Genomic DNA, 22,840 nt, shown 5'->3' on the forward strand with positions numbered 1-22,840 from the left:
GTATTGTGTTACTGATGTACTGGGAATCCCATTTCTGCCAGTAGACTCCAAGGGCAGCCTAGGTTGACTAGCTCAGACTAGGCCTATGGCTGTGTTGGCAAGTAGGCTGCAGTATAAGAAAACCTGTACTGTGAAAAAAAATGGGTCAGAGAACCTAATGTACAGTACACAGTCCACAAATCAGGGTTTTGCACTGGGCTAACTCTCATCGAGTCCCACAGACTGAATTCTCATCAGCAGCTGGCATGCATTAAGGTCCTTCTGGGGCATTGATTCAGTTTCATCCAGAGGTTCATGTGTCCCAAGACTGCTCCGTGGAGTAAAACAACAAACAGTAAACAGGGACAACTGAGAGATTCACTTAAGAAGCACCAGCCAATCCAAACTAAAACAATAATGTAGACACACCAATATATATATATATAACTCTAATTCATGTGCTAAACAGGATCAATTTCTCTGGTAGCCTTCAAAGCTATGCAGAGTCGGGATAGAAACAGATTAGGAAAAAAAAAATGCAGGGTTAAAGAAAAGGAGAATGAAGACTGAGAAGGGGAAACAAAGGATACCTCACATCCAGGTATGCAAGAGGGAGGGAGAGCAATACATGAAAGCAGTACAAAAATTGATACAGCTACAGGCCTAGAGGCAAATCATGGAGTAAAAAAAAATGTGGTAGAAACAGAAAAAAAAAAAAAAAGAGATGGTGAAAGAGGAGAGAAAGCAGTAAGAAAAAACAACAAACACTTATAAAGTCGTACACAGACCAGACAGAACAGATTTTAGGTGTTTTAGAGTTACAGCTCTAAACCAGTCACACAGACTTTTTTTTCTCCTATGTGTACATTTCAAGGGGAGAAGGAATCATAAATACCTGCGGACATCTGGCAGCACTGTAGCAATCTCCAGCTGTAGCAAATGGAACTGCTCTCCCAAGTATAGTCTGAGCAAAGAGAAAATCTGTGGCTAGAAAACAGAAAATTACTCAACACTGGAAGTGCTGCATTAGAAGATCAGACAAATATTGTATGAAACAACAATCTTTTTTTTTTTTTTTTTTTTTTGACATTCTGGTTTATGCCACATCAATCCAACCTACAAGCCCAGTTTGCTTTCTGAGACAGGATGGGGATAGGAGGAGGACTGACGTGCGCCTGGACATAAGTCCACGTGAGCTGGCTGTGGCTCAGCTTGCCACCTTCAGACAGGGGCTTCAAAGTGCTGCAAGATGCCCCGTCCTTTTAGTCTTTCTGCCATGGTCTGAGAGAAATTAACTATGGCATGGCAAGACTTTCCCAAGGAAAATGTGCCAGTGGCTAAAAGGAAATGGGAACAAAATATTTACAAAATCACTTAAATATGAAACTGTAAAATTCATGCCACTTGACCACTTGGGACAAACTAACAAAGTAGTGGTGGTTTCTTTCTTTATTTTTTTTTAATTCCTATTGAATTCCTAAAGAAAATAAGAATTTTCCTTGCCAAAAAATGGCATCATTAGATCCACAAGTGAGTTGAAGTGAAAATTCGGTAATCACGACCATGCACAGTATCAACAAAGTCTCACATCGGCTAAAACTACTAAAATGCTTACTTCTAATTTGCATGGAGTCTACATCAAATCTTATTTTGCTAAAAACTGTGAATCCAGCTGCAAGGTAATCATTTTGACAGGCACAATCTTGTCTTCTGCTTCCATTGAAAGGACATTCATATGGATTCTGTAACCTAGAGAACAGCAAAGATTTAGTTTTCCTTTTGACATTTTTCCATAACAGAACATCATAGTGAAAAATAATTGCATTGAACTATGCCACGTATAGAAAATTAACCAACAGTTACTGAACAAGAAGCTCAGCCATTAGCCTTGGCTCAGATGAAATACTAATGTGGATTCAATCATTTTCTACTAAAATCAAGACAGAAAAAAAATTATAATCACTTAGTGCAATTATCTCAAGCCCAGCTTGGAGGTATCCACATTTCTGCACATGTTCATATGCCTAGATATTCAAAACAGAAAATAAAGGAAAATATATATATATATTCATCTGTTCTTAGCAAAGGTAAGTATTATTTTATTGTTTTATTTTGGGAGATATAAATACACTTCATAAAATTTACAAAACCACATTTTTACCTGAATCCATATACTTCAGAAAAATTGTCTGCTTCACCTTTTACCAGTGTCAAATATTCTCTGGGATTCTCTAAATGCATGCCTGAACAATAAATCTGCCAGAAAGAACACAACCCTTTAGCAAAATCTTTATTAGAGAAGTATTATTTAATAAAAATATATGCTCATAAATATTCAGAGTACCTTTATCATCCTTCCTTTAACGTTGAGTAGGTATTCACCGTCTTTTCTAATCCCTTTTTTAATCTGGATATCTTTGCAAGTGGAAAGAATTTCACCTTCAAAATAAAGGATTGAATCATATTAATATTTCTTGATCAGCGTTTAGTTTTAGGACTTTTCCATAATTATTCTTCAAATATATTCATTTCTTTTAAATAAATAACCTGAGCAAACATTAAGTTCTCCCGAAAATTACAGCTTCCACTTACATTCTTCTGCATGGCAAATCTTTCTGGCATCTGGTTTTAAATGCGGCAGGCACAAGTCACTGGATAAGCCATTTTCAGTCATACATGCTACTGTTCTTTCCTTTACTCCCACTCCACACGTCACTGAGCACTAGATATGGATAGCAATCAAAACTTAGTCAGAAGGTAGAAAATAATTAACGTAAGCTTGTCAGCAAATATCTTGGCATCAATTTGTGTTTGAGACTGTTATCAAAAATCAGCTTGCACATCTGTACTCACCTTGGTCCACTTCCCCACTCTCCAGGTAGCTCCTTGTGAACATCCTTTGATATTACAGGTATAAATGTATGGGGAGGGTGTTACTGGGCATTCTCGATACGCCACAGTACGAAGGCCATAGGTGTGCTTGTTTTGAACAGAATGGATTCCAACACAGTATGTGATCCTCTGCCGGTAATCCACCCCACAGCTGGCTGAACACTAAAATAAAATCCCCAAGCACAGACATTATTTCTGTAGAGCTGAACCTTCCCACAGCACTGCAGCTACAGGTACGTCATCCCTGATCCTCATTTTGGCAAAAGCCTGTAATCCTACGTGTGACATCTCAGTTAATCAGTGTGCAGAGGTGAAGGTCTACCGTAATTACACATCCGAGGAGATGGAAAATTCCATGCAGCTCTTCTCAGAGATCACAGAGGTTCCAGAGCAGTTCCCTTTCAGCTGCAGTACACACACATAACTGCACATGTAGGTAGTGCAAGGGTTGTTTCCCACAAGGGACTGTTCTCACATTTTACTGAAATCAAGGAAGGGATTTCTGTTTGCTTCAGTTTGTAAGGACGTTTCCTTTGGAGCTAGCAGAGGAGTCTGGTGATAAGGGCAGCTGTCCTCTAGCAGGTGTTCGTATCTCCTAGGCAGGCTACCAGATGACAGTCAGTGTCAAATGGCAAAGGTAACACTCTCTCTTTCACCCCTGTATTGTTTTATTTATGGTGACTTTCCCTTAATCATAACACTTAGCAAACAGGCCCTAGGACTGCCTTTTCCTGTTCCTGTTCCCGCCACCACTCATGTTAGCATCATTTAGCATCCCTCATTACAGCATAAGCTTCTCTAAAATCAAGCACTGTTTCTTCCTAATAACTTGTTATCCCATAGTGCTTACTAATCAGAGTTTGGTTGTAGTCAGACAGTTACTCCAATAAACCATGACTGACTGGAAGGTTCACTGTGGAGAAAGTTGGGGCACCCTTTTTCAGAAGAAAATATGCTTTTTTTCCTCTGCACTCATAAGGTACATTTTACAGCAGTATAATACTCTTCAGCATAACATTACATGACAATGCACAAGCAATATCATTAGTTTACCTGTGACAGTTCTCCTGTAAGCACAACATACTTAGAGGGAGCTATCCTACAGTTTTTGGTTGATGGAGGCTTTGTGGCAGGATCACAGAAGCTTTCATCCACTTGGATCTGCTTTTCATCCACACACTTAACCTTTCGGTGTATTTCCTCTCTTCTATATGATGTCGAGCACTGAGTGTGAGAAAAACAATCACAGTATGTGGAACTAAACCAGTCATTTACAGAATAAAGCTATTTGTCAATTGTCACCTATCACTAAAATTCAGATAGCAAAAACTTAAAAACTTTTACAACATGTGTTATCAGAGTTGGACCGAATCAAAATCCTTTACTTTATTTTCAGTGTTCAGATACCTCCAATCAGCTGTAAAAACAACAGTACATAATGGCATGACACTGTAATTGTTGGGTGAGATGGAGCAGAAAATAAAAATGTCAGGCTAAAATGATAGGTTGAGTAAAAAAGCTCTTCTGCATGAAAAGGAAACAGTCAAGATAGGATTTAAGTGAAATATGGAAAGAATAACTTGGTCTTGAAAACAAAACATAAATAATCCCTGAAGGCACACACATGATATTACACTGATAAAACAAAAGAAAACAGAACTGCCTATTAGTAAAACCAGGGGCAGTTTGGGGCAGCAGTCTCTATTGAGACTGTGCCTTTGCCCCGAATATCCTCAGACCTCCCTCCATGGCTGGTTTGTGAGACTGAGTATCGTCAGCAGCTCTGCCAGCATAGACTGAGAATCCAGAAAAGAGGTAAAGACTACATAATACAGAGGTGGAGAGACTGATATGTCTCCCCAAAGCCACCTCTTCTCCAGGCTGACCAAGCCCAGTTTCTTCAGCCTCTCCTCACAGGCAAGTTGCTCGGCCCCCATCCAGCCTCCCATTTATCAATGTCTTTCTTGCACAGGGGAACGAAAACTGAATGTAGAAGCTAGGCTTGGTCTAACAAGTGCTGAGAAAGAGGTATCAGTTCACTTGATGTACTGGCCGGTCCCTGTTTGTACCATCCAGGCCATCACTGCTGCTGGCAGTGATGCACATGGCTGGCCCAGGCTCAGCTGCCACCAGGCTTCAAGGCTGCTCCTCCCAGCCTGGGCTGCTGCAGGGTTGCTTTGTTCCCAGCACTTTGCTTTTGTCTTGTTGAAATGCAGGAAGTTGCTGTCGGCCCATTCCTCCAGCGTGTCTGGACCCCCTGGATGGCAGCCCTGCCCTCCAGCATATTAACCCATCTCCACAATTTGGTGTCACCTGCAAACTTCATGAGCAAGCACTGAGCCCCAAGCAACTGCTTTAGAAATTTCACTGACATAAATACACTGTTGAAAGAAGCTGCAAAATATACACCTGGGCTTACAAACCACTCTTGACCAGAAAGCTCTAAACAAGCTGAGACCCAGGTAAACAATCATTCGGATGAAAAGCTTTAGCCTTCTATTCTCTTCACGTGAGCAAGAAATTAATAGACAAAACAATCAGTGATATCATGTTACTGATGTGGAAAAACAACAGCCTTATTACATCTGAGATCAGCTTCTCATCACTCTTTGTAGCAGGCTTTTTTTTTGAGAAAAAAAAATATAAAAATTCACTTCCATTAGGTAGGAGTAAGGTTTTAACACCTGAAGGAGAAATTCAAGTATTGACTCATGATTAGGGAATTAAGTGCTTATAATCTCCTTGCCATCTGAGTGCTCGCCTACTTTCTTGAAAAGCTGAGGCCACAAACAGGATGGTGGGAAATCAGAGAGAATAATGGATGTAAACCAGAGAGAGAGCTTACCTGCCTGTTTTCAGAAGATCTGCAAGAGAATGGGGCTCAGCAGTGGAAGCCATATGTGCATTAAGCCAATGTGCATTAAGCCTCTAAGAAATCCCGTCACTCAGAGAGTGAAGATGTGTGGACTTGTAGCAGGGGTGCAGTGTGGATACAGTTAGCTGGTGTAGCTTACAGAGACATCTCATCTTTTAATGGCATGACGTAGGTCAGAATATTAGGCACATGAGGAATAACCTGATCATTAGGTAATGAGGACAGGCAGAAGACTACCTTTTATTATGCCTTATATATTGTTCCAGGAGAGATTCTTCTTTGTAGATGAAAATGTCTATGTGGTATGAAAAAGCTGGCTGCTGCTAATAGCCAGCCTCCCAGCTGTAAGCTGTACAAATGCTAGATCTGGAAATTTTTCTCATATGCTGGGACTGGTGAGGCAAGGAATTGACACACAAGCACTCAGAGCAGAGACAGCTGGGGAAAATATTCTGAGTTTGAGTACATACTGCACCAGGAGGGGAATACAGATAAACACCTGAAGACTTACTATCAATGCTAGATGTTTAGGGTTATGTATGAATCTGGTGAGAGAAGGGAATTGAACATGGGAATTTCAAGCAAACAGCAGTAAAAATGTCGAAAAATTTAGGAAGTTGACAGATGATGTAGTGAAACAATGCATTTGTAGTGAAGAGATCATAATACCCAGCTGGAATATACAAGTGTTTGATAGGAAAGGAAAACTCACCATCACTCTCTGAAAAACTGCATTTCTGATAAAAGGACATCCTGAGACATTTCTACTCTAATTCCTGATTTTAACAAGGTCACATTAGAAGTGAACATTTGGAAGAAACCTGTATTGTCACCTTTCTCTCAATGGGGCTTAACAGAGGAATATATGCCAGAACTGCATGAATATTATCCAGGTTTTTGCAAAACACCAGCAAATAATTTATATATTAGCAGTAGCTAGTTCTACAGCACTGCATCTCTGACATTTATGAGTCTTCATATTCAAAGTTTCAGGGGGATTGCCCTAAAAAATTTAACACTGCAGAGTAAAGATGCTGCAACTGCACAAACTGAGTTTTTGTTTAATGTTACAGTAAGAGACAGGCTCTTCTGTACACCATTTCAGGTATTTTCCAGATTTTGTTTTCTCTCTCCCTCTATGTGTGCATGTGTGTGCATACATGGATACAAAATTTACTTAATTATTTTTGCATGTAGAAAATATACATCACATTAAAAAAAAAAAAAAAGTTATTTCTTGGAGGTATCTTTAGATTTTCTTGAACATGACATGTTTGTTTTTGCTGTTTCTTTTCTGGTTAGTCTGCCATACAGAAGTTCTTGAAAAAAACTGATTCCCAAAGATTTTACTGATGAGGTTTTTAATTCCAGCTGATGTTTCATTTGTATTTCTCTTCTTAAAAAATGTTTTTTGCATATTTCATCATGAAGTTTTATTAAAACTTTTATGCACTATATAAAGACCTTTGTAATAAAATGACACAATTCTATTATTAGGGACCTGCTCATAGCTCTACCAGAGCAGTTTTGCAAATTTGACTTTCAAAATATCCAGCATGTCCGTGTGTTATTCTGCAACATAAAGGCTACTAGAATTGTATCCAAATCTGAAAGAAGTAGGAAAACTCATTACATCACTCGTAGTTACTTTATACAAGTTGAAAGCCTTACTTACATCTTCCCATTCATCTGCCAACCAGCGGTACTGCATACAGGCAGGCAGCCAACAACGTCTCTGGCTGGTGGGCCGTGCAGCGTGATTACACACAGCTTCACTCACTTGACCCAGGCCCTTCAGCTGACAGTAGATGTCCCTTTGCTGAATCCCCACTCCGCAGGACACAGAACACTGAAATGAATCAGAATTAGTTATGTCAGTGTGAAATGAGACAGTCAACAGAAAGTGGCGCAGTTTCCATTAGCGAGTGTTATTAGAATATTATTTAAAATACATTCCGCAGACCCCACCCTATTATCTGAATAAATTTATGATTAAAATGTATATTACAATTAAAATCAAAGCCTGTAAGATATACAGAAAAAGAATGCATCCAACATGCCTAGATTGATCTGTCTGCTTATCTTAATTCACAGTAGGAACAATCAGCTTATGCATATGCAAAACAGAAGTTTAAGGGTTTGCAGGATCAAACAGTTCAAAGTACTGAGTTCACCTTATTTCATTATTCAATTGAAGAATGACAGTCTTGCCTGTTATTTTAAAATGCAGATATTAAACTGAAAGAAAAAGTATTTCATTCTAGAAAAATCTTGCAAATGGTGCAGCATTTTGAGGCTATTGTCTTTCTTTTGCAGGTAGTACTAAAGATTTTAAATCATGATGAGCTTAATAAGGTTCAAAACCTGTCTACCATATGTCTCTTTTCCTTACCCTGGCCAAAAGGAGTTAACTACAATGGCAGTTTACTAAGCAATACTTAATACAAAGACTTGCTGCAATAGACGTTCTCTGTTACACCAGTCAGAAGCACAATTAGGTCCCAAAACATACCTAAAGACTCAACCTAATCATAAAGTAGATATTGCTCTATCAGATGCGGCCAAATTGTGGAGACTAGTAATAAATGGCAGCCTGCATTTTATCACCACCATTTTGGAACCTCCTCCTGTAATATCCAAAGTTTCCATGTTTCCCTATAAAAGGTTAAGAGTCTAGGTCTTTTAATGAAATCACAGAATTACCAAATGGTTAAAGTTGTATAACACTAGAGAGCATCTGTTTCTGTACCTTTGTGTATCCTTTAACACTCCTTATCACTCAGGTATGGTCTTTAATGTGTGGGGTATTAACTCATATTCTCTTTTCAAAGTCAGTTGCTTTTTATTCTTGTTTTTCAATCTGAGAGTAATGGCCTACCAATTTCTTTGATGTATGAACTTATATATATCAGTCTTATCCGGATATGTGAATTAGTTCAGTTTCTTAAAGAGAGAACAAAATACCTACTTAACCATAAACATAAGAGCATGTTTATGAGTTAACTCTGGAGAACATGCCTGACTTTTGTACAATCTCTGCCTCTAGCTCCTGTTAGGCCTTACTGCACCCATGTCTTTTTACAGACAAATATTTAAACTCTCCCTCTCTAGGGTGTCCTGGGCCTGCTAGTAGCAATTATCTGAGACTGATCAGTTTTTTCAGTAATAGGAATTTCTATTGTGATCAGAAATGTCACACTGATGGATTAAGACAGGAGGGAGAAACAAAAGTCCCCAAATGAATGACAAAACTAAAACCTGTTTGGAACATTTTCTTCTTCTTTCATACTGTTGGAGTTAAACCAACATACTACCCATTGACCTCACTTAAGAGGAAAATAAAATGGAAGAGAGCTATTTCACTCTCCATGCAATTATTCACTGATCTGTGGAGCAAGAGAATGACCGTGTAGGTTAATGGTTATGCCATTTGCTTGAAAAGAAGATCTGGTTTCTATTTCTCAAATAAATATCTTTGCATTTAACAGAAAACAAGGCATCAGCTGCGATCAGCTTTAGAACAGACTTCTAAATGGAAATGGGCATTTTCCTATATGAGAAGGTAAGAAAATATTGGCTGAAATGCAAAGTACTGCAATGTGCTGATCTGAACACAATTTCACAACAGCTGCCTGGTGGAAAAGAACCTGGGGTGCTGGTCAGTAGCTGGCTGAGTATGAGCCAGCAGTATGCTCAGGTGGCCAAAGGCCAATGACATCCTGGCTTGTGTCAGAAATAGCATGGCCAGCAGGACCAGGGAGGCGATTGTCCCCTTGTACTCTGCTCTGGTGAGGCTGCACCTCGAGTACTGTGTTCAGTTTTGGGCCCCTCACTACAAGAAGGACATGGAGGTGCTGGAGTGTGTCCAAAGAAGGACAACGAAGCTGGTGAGGGTTCTGGAGAGCAAGTCTTATGAGCGGCTGAGGGAACTGGGGTTGTGTAGCCTGGAGAAGAGGAGGCTCAGGGGACACCTTATAACTCTCTACAACTACCTCAAAGGAGGTTTGTAGTAGGATAGGTGTTGGTCTCTTCTCCATAGCAACAAGTGATAGGACAAGAGGAAATGTCCTCAAGTTGCACCGTGAGAGGTTTAGATTTGATATCTGAAAAAAATAATAATAATAAAATAAATAAATTCTTCACTGAAAGTGTTGTGGAGCATTGGAACAGGCTGCCCAGGGAAGTTGTTGAGTCACTATCCCTGGAGGCATTCAGATGTCCTTAGGGACATGGTTTTAGTGGTATAATTGGCAGTGCTAATTAACTAGGTTGGACTTGATGATCTTAGAGGTCTTTTCTAACCTAAGTGATTTTTTGATTCTAATAAGGTGAGAGATATTTTACAAGATCAAAGTGGGGTGGGGGGATCAAGTATTTGTGTCCACAAGCCATTTTTCTTCTCCTTCCCCCACAAACCTGGCTTTACTTCAATATTCAGACTATGACAGCAACAGCAGCAGTACTACTGAATTTGTCACTGTAGGTGAGAAGTAAACTTCTGAAATTTACTGTTATTTTGAATTTTCAAGTCAAGGAAAGTCCTAAGTAACTATTCTGTACAAGGTTCAGATTACCAAATACTTTCAATTTTCACAGATATTTCTTGCAAATTATTTAATAAAAGAGAAAAAGAAAATAACTTCTTACTGATTTCCAAATTGAATTGTGATTTGCATGTGAAAACTTACTGACACATTTTCATTGAAGCACTGCGTTATGAATATGATCTTGCCTTGTACTTTTATAGAAGAGAAGAACATAATTATAGCAGATTTCACATACCTCTTTCCATCTGCTCACTTTCCAAGCAGGACATCTTCCAGCTCTACAGATTTTGTATGTCCGTGGTTTTTTTAAATGCCTGCAGTTTCCTTCCTCTATTTTAGCTTGGAAGCTATTAAAGCAATGCACATCACGATACTTCAAACCTCTTCCACAGGAAACAGAACACTGAAAAGAGAAGTATATTTAATTACTTCACTAAAAATCTCAGAGTAATAAGAAAACCAGAAGAATCTGTGGAGTAGCCCCAAATGGACTCTACAACTGTATGAATAAGCTTCTATATTCTGACATATCTACTGTATGTATCTGGAATTTCTATGCCATTTCTATTGTACCTAGCATTATTGATCAGATCCCTATCACATATTGTTCTTTCATTCAAATAGTCACTGATGACTATCTGAGCTCAGTCTCCCATGCTAGCTTGATATTATAGTCTCACAATCAGCCTTCTATTTCTAAGGATATTGCTATTTTCATGGAAGCATTATGCTTAGCATGTTTAATATAAGCTTTAAAGAAAGAAAATGCAAAATAATGGATATGATGTTTCCAACTATTCGGCTATGAAGTCAAGCTTGCTCTGACACCTCCTTTCCATGAGCTTTGGGTATCTCACTGTATGTGGCACAGAGGCCAGAGAATATGTATTAAGTAGACTTTCCAGTTTGTAAACTTGGAGATTCAGTCCTGCCCCTGATCTCCCCTGCCTCTTCTGTTTCTTCTAGAAAATTGCTACCATATGCTAGGCTAGCTCTAGGACATCTCCCACTCTGACATAAAACCACTGGAACTGCAGACATATTTTGTGAAGCCCATCCCAACAGTATGCATTTGCCATGAGTAGGGTGCATCTGACAGATCATTCTCTTGGAGAATAAGCCATTACTCCGCTAACCTCCTGAGCTGCAGTGAGGTTGGTCTTGAATTCTTCAGACCACGGCTATCCCTGTCACCTGCAAAGCAGAACTGCAGGTCCCAGGGAACTTTCAGTCAAACAAAGAGTATCTGAAGCATTTACAAATGAGGTGGCAACTCAGCTGGTTTATTTTGGATCATGAACTTTCTAAAAGCAAACACTAAAATCTTTTTTTTTTTCTTAATTTTCTTTTTCTTTTTTCTTTTTGTTAACCTTTCTATTTTATGTTATAGTAACAAAAAGTTTTGATAAATGGAGCCACTTTGTTTTGCATCTGGAAAGAGAACACATTTACTTTGTTCTACAATTTACCCTGTACTTTTACACTTGGACAAATGTTTTCTTTACAATCAGCCACAGAACTGATACTCAAATCAAAATTTAATTTCTACATGGATGTGAAAAAAAAAAAAAAAAGATATAAATAATGACTTCCTTTCCAAACACCTAAGATACTTCTCTGCCTTTTATCTTACATTGTTTTCCGTGTCACTAGCATTACACACTGCATTACTACATTCAAGCACTTTAAAATACACATAATTTTCTATTTTCAGGGAATGAAGTTCAGAACATACAGCTTTCAGTACAAAACCAGACAAAACCTGGCTGGAGATAAGTTTTTAAAATACAGAATAAGCAACTATATCAAATTAGCCTGCTAATACAGAAACATTTTTTCACAATAAGAGTAAGTTCATAACATTAAATAGAATCTCAGCTGAATTTCTTGCCCTTGATATACACAGATTTGTATATGTTTGTAAACATTGATATGTGTAATCTTAAAGGTTTAAACCACCAATGTGTTTAAAACTAAGTCATTGCAGAATAAAGCAATAAATTTCATTTATCACACAATGCAATGGATAGCGTGTTTCTCTTGCAACTGTATTTGCAAAATGCTAAGGGTGCTGATTTGGTGACAACTTGCCTTTTACTTGTGTGCTAGACAATTCCACTAATGTTTCTAAATTAAATCTTTTTGCTCTCAAAAAAACCTTTCAATTTATCAGGAGGTTGAGGGAGGTGATTCTCCCCCCTAATCCTCTCTTGTGAGACCCCAGCTGGAGTGCTGTGTTCAGCCCTGTGGCCGCCAGCACAAGGACATGGACCTGTTGGAACGAGACCAGAGGAGGGCCGCAATAATGATCAAGGGGCTGGAGCATCTCTCCTACAAAGCCAGGCTGAGGGAATGAGGGCTGTTCAGCCTGGAGAAGAGAAGGCTCCAGGGAGACCTTATAGAGGCCTTCCAATACCTGAAGGGTATATACTGGGTACCTTACAGAACCTACAGGGGGCCTGCAAGAAAGCTGGGGAAGAATTCTGTCAGGGAGTGTAGTGGTAGGACAAGGGGGAATGACTTTAAACTAAAAGATGGTAGGTTTAGATTAGATATAAGGAAATTCTTTACCATGAGTAAAGAACTCATGTGCCTGTGGTGAGGCACTGACACAGGCTGCCCAGAGCAGCTGTGGATGCCCCATCCCTGGAGGTGCTCAAGGCCAGGCTGGATGGGGCTTTGGGCAGCCTGCTCTGGTGGGAGGTGTCCCTGCCATGGCAGGGGGTTGGAACTGTGTGATCTTTAAGGTTGCTTTAAACCCAACCCATTCTGTGATTCTATGATCATTTTAGCTTTCCAGTTAACAAAACTGATAAATCATCTGAAATTTCTTTTTTGTTGCTTCGAGAGACAGTAAGTGACAGAATTTTGCCAACTCATAGGAAGAAATTATCCACTTCTGAATAATACGTTTTCCAGGGAGATTTTCCACTTCATGTTAGTGTAATGTTATTTGTAATAAATTAAAAAGGTGCAGTCAACAGGTCAGGATTATGGAAAAAAAAATCTGCAAAGTGCAGTAAATCCTTATAGGCAAAGTGTAAGCTTTCCAGAAATACAGGAACAGCATTTCAGTATGCAGATTTGGCATCATTTTCTTTGACATATTCACCAAATTACAGATCTGTATTTCCATGTATCCAAGCCACCTATTTAACAGATCTTACAGTAAAACAGAAACTTCGTTGTGTAAGAGGTAATTCTCTAGCATTCTGATATTATGAGTTCCAACTTAGAGCTTTTTGAAATTTTCTTCTTTTTTATTTATTTATTTTTAACTGAAAAAGACATGAAGAAATGCTGAAGTTTAAGTCATTTAAGTTAATGCATGTTTGTTGTTTCACTGAATGAAAACATCTTATTAGTAAGAAAAAAAAAAAAAAAAAAGTCAGGTACTTGGGGTACTGTGTCTCCTCGTACTTCATGGAGAAGCTGCCAGCACCTCCAGCACAGGACAGATTCTTATATGCGCTGCAGTAAGCATCTCCCACCAACACCAGTGAGAGGAAGAGAAACCTAAGTATCTGTGGATCAGATCCTTTGTAACGTAAGTGGGGCCTGGATGAAATTTAGACAACTAATTCCAAGACTGTTATCCTTAGTCTTGCATCCACGTCAGCTGCAGAAGCACTTAGGTTGCCCCAAGCCACAGTCTAAGACGTTAAAAAGTTTCTTTGGTAGTAATTCTACAACCATAAATAATCCTTTAACAGACTGACCAGCTCAGTTCTTTACATCCCCATAAGGATGATCAATATCCTAAAACCAATTTTTTCTCCCTTTCCACACTGTCAGGCTGATAAAGCAATTCCTTGTAAGTGTACACTGGTAGCACAGCAGGCACCTTACAAAACACACTGATAGACAATATTTAATTGAAACAAAGAAAGAGAAATGCCCCCCCCCCCTTTTTTTTTATTTTTTATTTTTTCTTTAATATGTGCAAAAGCAAATGCACAAATGCTCAGCAAGGCAAAGGAAGATTGCTCCTGCCCAACACAGCTTCTCACTGGTGACTCCTGGCCCAATGGGGGTTGCCTGTCTTCCAGCACAGAGAGCAAATACCAAAGAATTCTCAGATGATGAATCAAAAGTTTTAATCAGTATGAAGCAGGGATGAGTCTTCTAGCTTTCTGTAAAGATGGATCATAGCTGTTGCTCAGTTCTTTAAATGAGAAACATAGGTTCTGTGCAAGATCCCAGACTAGGAATCCCAAGTGTCTAGAAGCATCTATATACAGCTTACAGTGAGGTGTCCTGCATTGAGCTCTATTCTCATCATCTATGTTTTCCTTGGAGTTGCATATTGCATATACTGAACTAGGATATCTGCCTGACTAGCTTCCTTTCAGCTTTAGATCATCAGTATGAAGCATCAGATTTTCAGCTGCGCTGGACAAAGGCCTCGTTCTGTGCTCTGGAATCCACTCATGTCCTTTTATTGAATCTAGACTATAGTGCATTTCTTAGGAGGGTGAGTTTTGCCCTCCACAAGCCTGTATGCATATATTTGAAACTCCTAATACATTACTACACGCTATTTGTGGAATCTGGTTCTCTTGCTGCTGGGTGCCCACTCTGTTCTGTGAGATGCTCTGGTAATGATCTTCCCAAGGCTTAACTCTCCTGACTGGGAGAAGTATAACTGCACTTAACTCTCTTGCTGCTTGACTTCCTTCTACTCAATAAATTTGCATGTGGTCAAGAACAACTTGGTCCTTACAATTCAAGACATCTGTAAAGTGGCTTCATTTGTACCACATTCCACATGATTGGAGGCTCATGGAGAGGACATTTTTTCCATACATTTGCTGTGGATTGCATGTGTAGAATAAAAATCCATAAGAACTTTAAATCCCAAAATAACTACGATCATTTTTTTAAAAAAAATACTAGTTGAAAAAAACATCCTGTAATCATTTTACACAGAAATTCTAGCACTTGTCTCAACATTGGCTAAAGTAATATTTCCCATATGTCAGGTTCTTTTAAAAACATAAAACTGCAGTAAAAAGCTGGACTTGATTACTATTGTTCAAAGTCATTCCATAACACTGGTAACTACGATTCATCTGTTTGGTTTTTTTCATAGCAGTAAAATTCTACGAGGATCAGCCTGACAGGACTCCTGGTGCCTTCCGCAGCACAGACTGATGCTCAGGCAGGCATGCCATCATCAGGTCCTACCAAATTAAAGCTCTCTCTGCAGCTGACAGATGTCGTTTCACAAAAACCTTACTAAAAAACCTTTTTTGATGCTTTTACTATTGGCATTATTTCATTTCAAGGTTGAAGACTTTGGATTATTTGGTGGATTTCATTTTAAATTTTCTTAACCTTTTCTTTCAAGGGAGCATTTTGTGTAGCTTAGCTGGAGCTTACTGGGCTTTGAGAGACTGAAAAACAAACCAGTAAATGGGAAGCGTATAACAGGGTCTCTTTGTATTCATATTAGCCATAAAGAGACTTAACACACGAATGTGATCAAACGCAGTGCTTTGCCACTAAACATGATAACAAATATTACAAATGTTAGAAAGTGTGGGTTTTTATCTTCTTTTTTCTTTTTTTCTTTTTTTTTTTTCCTTTTTGGCATGCACTTCTGTGACTGGACAGGAAAAATTTGAAACATGACAAAGATAACAGATCAGAAAAATTCCAGTCCTATAGGGTTAAACAAAGTAGTTGCTTGAGTTGTCCGACAAACCGCATTTTGATGATCTCTGGTTGGCCCAAGAGTCTGTTTGGGCTCTTTTAAAATTACATTAGAGGTACACTGGGACCACTATTGCACAAGACACTCATAAAACATGCCTTTGAGTACTACTCAGTTGTGAGTAGTTTCAACATTTCCTTTGCTGTATTCGAATTAGCTCTTCCTATGCCTGCCTCCTCTCTACTAGCTGTATCTCCCCAGGGGTCCGTGTGATGCTTGAGCATGAAACAGGTATTTTTCAGCTGAAAGCCTTCACAAAGCCATCCTTCCCTTTACATTTGCAGACTACTGTCAAGAAGTAACACAGAATCTGAGATGTGGTCCTACTGAATTCTTGGATTCAGAGTCAGGAACTTTTCACTAAAACAAGCACATATGCTTTTGCCATTAGCTCAAGCAATCAGAAAGGACCATGCCTACAAAAGAACAAATAATCCACCACTCTCAGCAAGTGGATTGAATTCCAAGAGGCGTGTATATTATTTATTTTTACATATAGTGTTACACACATGCTAACTACAGAAGTTGCACTAAAGACATTGTCACCTCATTGAGCACAGCTTCATTTGAAAAGGTCAGTGTTATATCTCTCATGTTGAGAAAATGTTTTGTTTTGATTAAACTAAGTCTTACTTGCAGCTGTGGTCTGTAGATCTGCCTTATCACAGTTCTACAAAGCTAGTTGCCTTTGCAACTAGAGAAATTAAAGAGAGGAAAACTGGGCTCAGAAGGACTTTGTACTCTGGCTGCATAGCAGGGTAGGAACCAGACACACAGCAGCTTCCTACCATCCATACACTGGTTTCCATGTTATGTGTCATGGACATGAACACCAGTGTACTCCAAACCGAATCCAGTGTGGGAGTACAGGACTATGGAGGGTATGTCCACAGTATGGCCTAACAGGTAAGTCTGAATGTGATGGCTGAGAACAGTGAAATACAGCAGCAGTTTGTTTGAGGTCATCTAATCTGTCCACACTCCATGGCCACATCCATTAAGTGCTCTGTGCTCCACAGAAAGGCTGCCTTTGTCTGTCTCTTTTTAAGATAATTTTGTTTCAACTTTCATCTGAAGGATATCAGAAAAATGCCCAGTTTTTGAGTAATTGCTTCTCAGACATGTTGAATTGTATCACAGAACCCCAGGATGACTGAGGCTGGCAGGCCTTCAGGAGCCCACCTGCCCCAGCCCCTGCCCAAGCAGGGACACCCAGAGCAGGCTGCCCAGGACCACGTCCAGGTGGCTTTTGAAGAGCTCCAAGGAAGGAGACTCCACTCATTCTGGGTAAGCTGTGCTGATGCTCTGTCACACTCACAGTAAACCTCCTGATGTTCAGAGGGAACCTCCTGTGTTCCAGTTTGTGCCCATTGCCTCTTGTCCTGGCACTGGGCACCCGTGAAAAGAGCCTGGATCTACCTTCTTTGTACCCTCCCTTCAGGTATTTATGGACATTGATGAGATCCCCCCAAGCCTCCACTCCTCCAGGCTAAGCAGCCCCAGCTCTCTCAGACTTCCTCACAGGAGAGGTGTTCCACTCCCTCAAAGATCTTCATGGCCTACGTTGGACTCTCCCCACTATGTCCATGTCTCTTGTCTCCCTTGTACTGGACCAAACTGGTCAAAGGTTCAGCCTCACCAACACTAAGTAGAGTAAACATGTATTTAGGAGGTAGATATAAATGAGAAGCTAAGTATATACACATATATACATGGAAAAATAAGAGATGAAGAAGGAATAAAGAAGGACATTCTAGGGTTGATATAGAGAGCAGAAAGCCAAAATTGCTATGAGAGGACCTGTAAGGAATCTAGTAGGATTGTTTGTGTTAATATATCCTTACAAATAAAGACATCCCAATTAAATAAGAAAACAAAACAACTACAAAAACACAAAACAAACCTTTTCCAGTATATATTAAAGCCAGTCTCATCAGGACAGATGCTGAAGGGAAGTTGACTTCTTGTCTGCACAAGTCCAATTCTACTGATGATACTACAGAGACATTTTAGATATTACTAAGAATTGCCTCCATGTGGTCTGAATTTCTTTGTCTTGTGCAACTGGCTGTGGTATTAATGGGGGATAACTCTCACCAAAACAGTATTCTGCCTAGATGGCAGATGAACAACTATACTCTGTGCAGCTGTTGGAAAAATCAAAAGCAGAACTCTTGAAAATCCACTCAATGATCACCCACAGAATTTCACTTATTTATTCTAGTTAGATTTGTGAGTAAGTCTGTTAACTTGGCCTATGTCTCTGGCGTGTCATCAAAGCACTGCCCATTACCTCAAGCTCAGCACAACCAAATCAGAAAACCAGGTCCTTCTACAAAGGCCCTGCCCTGTCTTTCCTGCTCAGGATGAACACCACCATTTTGTCCATCACTGCCTAAAGCCTGGCATTATTTTGATGCCAACTACAGAGCATTTGAAAAATAAGCTCAGCTCCCCACCTACCATTATACTCAGTAGGGTTTCACTGTGCCTTTTGTTCCCAATTTTTCTACATACATCTCATAATGAGATTGTAAGCTTTTCCAGTCAGCAAACTTTTTTTTTTTTTTTTAAATTTTTACCTAGATACCACATACAATTAAACCCTCTAAAAGGATCTCAGCTATTGCAATAACACAAGAAAAATAACGGAACAGCCAAAACAGCTGCCACTTGGTCTTAGGAATTGCAGGATTTGGCTTTTACTCTACCTATACCTTTAGATCCTGTTGGGTCCTCACGTATACCCAAGTCTTTTTTAAGGGCACACTCAGAGAATAATTCAATGCTCAAAGTACTACATTTCACAGGTGTTACTTCAGGTGCATTCATAAAAGAAAAAAAAAAATCAGAAACTTTTTTCTCTAAAGGGCTGATCATACTTTACATACTACATAACTACTCGTCATGCATTTTCAAATTACATTTTGTCTCTAAAAATGTAAGATGTATTAAGAAATAATTAGTTTAGAATTTATAGAGGACAATTCTACTGTAGAGATTAAGTGATGTAAGCACACTTAGATTGCCTTTTAAAGTGAAATTCCTTAGCTCTCCAGGGAGTTAGCCAGTGCTCACAAAGCTCTTCATCCTAAACTACCAAAAAGACCTGTCACACCTGAACAGGAGGAGACAGAATACACCTTGCTTTGCTGTTTGTTCTGGAGACTGCTTTTTAAAAAATAATTTTAAAAAATTATAACTACAGTAGAAGTACTAGTATGTGAGCATGAATCACATACGTTCAGATATGAACCATCATCGCCTGAATCTTTTGGGCAACTTCATTGTTCTCAACAGATGTTTGTCCCCATGAAAGGAGTACAAAATCTCGTTTCTAGACAAAGTCTGATCCATTTTCTTTCAAAACAAAGACATGTCTGATCTGGAGGTGACTCCAATATGCAGCTGCTACAAGGAATGTGAAGATTCTTGATGTCAGGTAAAAATCTCAAGCCTGAGGAGGACTAATGAAACAGCAGCCTTTCACAGAAGTTCAACGTAGAGGCTAAAAAATCCTCATCATATAATTCGAAAAGGAAAATCTGGGCAACAGGTAATATTCAAGTCTGAGTTTCATAACAAGGAACCGAAGTTGACTCCAATTTTGGCAACACAGCTTATATTGAGGTGGCTACCATCTTCCCATTCTCCATAAGAGCGTAATCCAAGGCACTGGAGAACAACTGTGTTGTACTCCATGTTGCGGAAAAGCCAGTTCACAAAGATTACGGAGATTTTTGTGTGCTGATAGAAGGTTGTGTGGCACAGTGGAAGAGGATAGGAGGAAAGCAAGATGAATAGAACAGTGGCAAAAATACGAGATGGGCTAGAAGAGGGAAATGCCTCACAGAAAATAAGATCACTGTCATACTTTAGAGAACTCAAACATGAATAGTTGAGTCAAAGTCCCAAATTGTATTCAGCTGCCATGACTTGTTACCCAGATATTTTCTTCCAGGTTTCAGCTCTCCTGGAAGACAAGCTCACTATTATACACAACAGTAACCTACAGGACACCCAGCGGCAGACATGCTAGCACCGCTATATGACAACACCAGTGATATGCAAAAATAAGCCTTGTGCTAACTGAAGATGTTTCCTGTTGCTATTAACATGTGTTCAATCTTTTTTGAAAATTTAAAAATACCAGTCACTATTTCACAAGTGGATGATTAACCTGATCGCCTTCAACAGTAATGACATGTCACATTTGGTATCTCATTTAACACTTCCTTTAGAGGTTCTATTTCATCTCTCTATTACAGTAAAAATTCAATTGTATAATTACTCTTCCTGCCTTACTTGCTCTTGATTTGAGTCCATTGCATCTGGTTGCCACCTGAGAATCAGAAAAACAATGGGTATTTCTGTCTCCTTTCAGCAGCCATTTGGCAGGCTCTGCTACCTCATGTGCAGGTCTGAAGATAGGCCTTATGTGTTACTGAAGGGTCTGCATATACCTCTGCTAAGAACTTCACCATCAGCCCTCATTCAAGCAACATTTTCCCTGTAATTAATCAAAACATATATTAAAACAATGAGAAGTATGATCAGCTTATTTATTTGCTGGGGGAAGCAAAGGGGGTGGGGAGGAGGACTGACAATCAGCATTGTTCAGTAAGCATTCCTGCAACAGCATATCTGGTACACGTACCTAACTTTTATCATCAGTTGATAAAACTGGTGATAATATATACAAATGGAGACAGATGGCTGAGGCTAACCAACAAGTAAAAATACAAGAACAGTGGGAAATTAAAAAACAAAACCAGTCAATTCTGCCTTACCTCTCCTTCTGAAATCAATGGCAAACAGGAAAAGACAGAGCCTCACTAGGTCTTTCTGAAAAATCTTAATCTATGGGTATAGATTTGTGACAAATTTACAAGACTGAACAGTTCTGTTCTCTGCCTTCTTTGAGACTTCTCCTAGAAAATATTTAGTGTAGGCACATTTAATATTGCACCATTGCAGATGAAAAATTTCTGGCATGGCTAGACTTCAGCAAGTCTTATTCTTTCTTTTTTTTCCACAAGAATGTAACAAAAGTTACCCTTAAAGCAATTAGATGAAGGCAGCAGCACCAGAGACAAATTGTAAGTAAAGTGCAAGTATCACAAAAGAAGGGAGTCAGAAATGGAGATAGGAGATAGGGTAAGAGCAAAAGATTTTTTTTTTTTTTTTCTGTTTCAAATCAAAGGATAAATCTCAATATTTTCCAAAAGGAGAGCAACTGTGTCCATCCAGGAGTTGTGCTCACAAACCTCCATAAAAACAAACAAAAAACAATAACAACAAAAAACCAACCACCAAAACAAAAACAACAATAAAGCCCAAACCGACCCATTATTACTTCCAAAAACTGGTTAATTTAACAGTGCATCACAGGGAGCTTGGCTGTAGCCTCCTGCCTCTTATGAAGCTTGGGAAGACTGAAGAAAGGCATGGGAATGACGTAATCTGCATTCTCACTGAAAAGCAATGTTTGCCCCTTGAGAGTGACATTTTATATATAATTTGTCACAGTAAAAGATGGACTATATTTTTAATATGATGGAGGATCTCTGGTGGGGAAGCCACATTTTCACAGAGTGATTGCACAGATAAAATGATTTGTTTCTATACTTTTCACAATTTAAAACTTCATTTTATGGATTCTCCTTTTTATATTAAGACATAGGGTCTTTTCAACCAACAAGCTATAGAAATAATGACATAATGACTTAAATTACTATAGCAGATGAATTACTTTAAGCTGAGTTTGCAAAAAGTTAAACATGATCAGAAGGGAACATTGGATCCCAGTAACTGCAGTCTCTGGTTTATCATTTTCAATCATGTTAGCTGCAGCAAAACATTAGATAAGAAATTAAAGCAATACCAAATACGTATGAACTTCTTCTGTCTGTCTGTTCTACAGAATCTATCACTTCACTTTTTTCATTTATTTTTTTAAATTTAAACTTTGAAAAAAAAATGGAAACAGAGCAATATATACTGCAATGATACAGTCTTGTCATATTTTTTTAAACTTTCTAGAAGCATGCAAAAATATAACTTTCTAAGGAATTTCATTAAATATCAGCTAAAGAATTAAGAAAAATAACACATTTTAAATATTAATTGGGCAAGGATAGGTGTTTATAAGGATATTTTAGAACATAAGAAATACAACATTTTACCCACCTTTGCATGTTGTCTTCCAGTTTATTTTCAACCTAAGCCATTCTTCTGTGTATTTTCAATTACTTACAGACCAATCTTTTCAACACTACACAGTTACGTGCATAAATGTGAGCAAATACCCAAGCTTCTGAAGGACTGCAAAAGCAGGAAATCTAATCCTGCTCTCAATAAAGTGCAAGGGCCATAGCTAGATTCATGCTAGCACATACACTGATCAATATAGCATTAGTGGAGCAGGCTATCTCCCATAGTAACTTGTTTTCACAGAAAGGATTAGGAACTCTCCTAATAGGGAGCTATGGAATATCTCGTTCTTTTCCTAACAGATGCCGGATAACCAAAATGTATAGTAAGCCCCATAAAGTTTAGACAATGCTAACGCTTCAATCTATGTTTAGTAACTTTAAAATTTGGATTTCAAAAACGCTTTGGAGCAATGTTTATGAGCATTGACTGGGATTTTCAGAACTGCCCCGCATAGCTGCCACAGGCAGCTCAGAATGGTTTTTTTATGGATCTGGCCACCCAGAACCCATTGGTTTCTCTGAAAATTCATATACTACAAAAAGAAATAAATATATGAGTAGCTTTACACTCATTTTCAGTGAATGGCTATATATATTTAGGAATGGTGTTAAAGAT

General features: G+C 38.8%; 1 protein-coding gene across 6 annotated transcripts in view; it reads right to left on the reverse strand.

The window, feature by feature from the left end:
* The window catches only part of ADAMTS20 (ADAM metallopeptidase with thrombospondin type 1 motif 20), a 93,565-nt gene that overhangs the window by 2,911 nt on the left and 67,814 nt on the right, over nucleotides 1–22,840 (reverse strand). For 5 of the 6 annotated variants that reach the window (XM_035328269.1, XM_035328262.1, XM_035328249.1 and 2 more), the window contains 9 exons: nucleotides 10,529–10,696; nucleotides 7,422–7,595; nucleotides 3,925–4,095; nucleotides 2,833–3,033; nucleotides 2,572–2,701; nucleotides 2,324–2,418; nucleotides 2,141–2,235; nucleotides 1,595–1,728; nucleotides 875–966 (listed from right to left, as the gene is read on the reverse strand). In XM_035328269.1, coding sequence (XP_035184160.1) covers nucleotides 875–966; nucleotides 1,595–1,728; nucleotides 2,141–2,235; nucleotides 2,324–2,418; nucleotides 2,572–2,701; nucleotides 2,833–3,033; nucleotides 3,925–4,095; nucleotides 7,422–7,595; nucleotides 10,529–10,696 — 1,260 coding nt within the window. The remainder of the gene's footprint in view (nucleotides 1–874; nucleotides 967–1,594; nucleotides 1,729–2,140; nucleotides 2,236–2,323; nucleotides 2,419–2,571; nucleotides 2,702–2,832; nucleotides 3,034–3,924; nucleotides 4,096–7,421; nucleotides 7,596–10,528; nucleotides 10,697–22,840) is intronic. The other variant, XR_004751371.1, reaches the window with a different exon arrangement.

This window comes from Oxyura jamaicensis, chromosome 1 (assembly GCF_011077185.1).
Source record: "Oxyura jamaicensis isolate SHBP4307 breed ruddy duck chromosome 1, BPBGC_Ojam_1.0, whole genome shotgun sequence".
NCBI lineage: Eukaryota > Metazoa > Chordata > Aves > Anseriformes > Anatidae > Oxyura > Oxyura jamaicensis.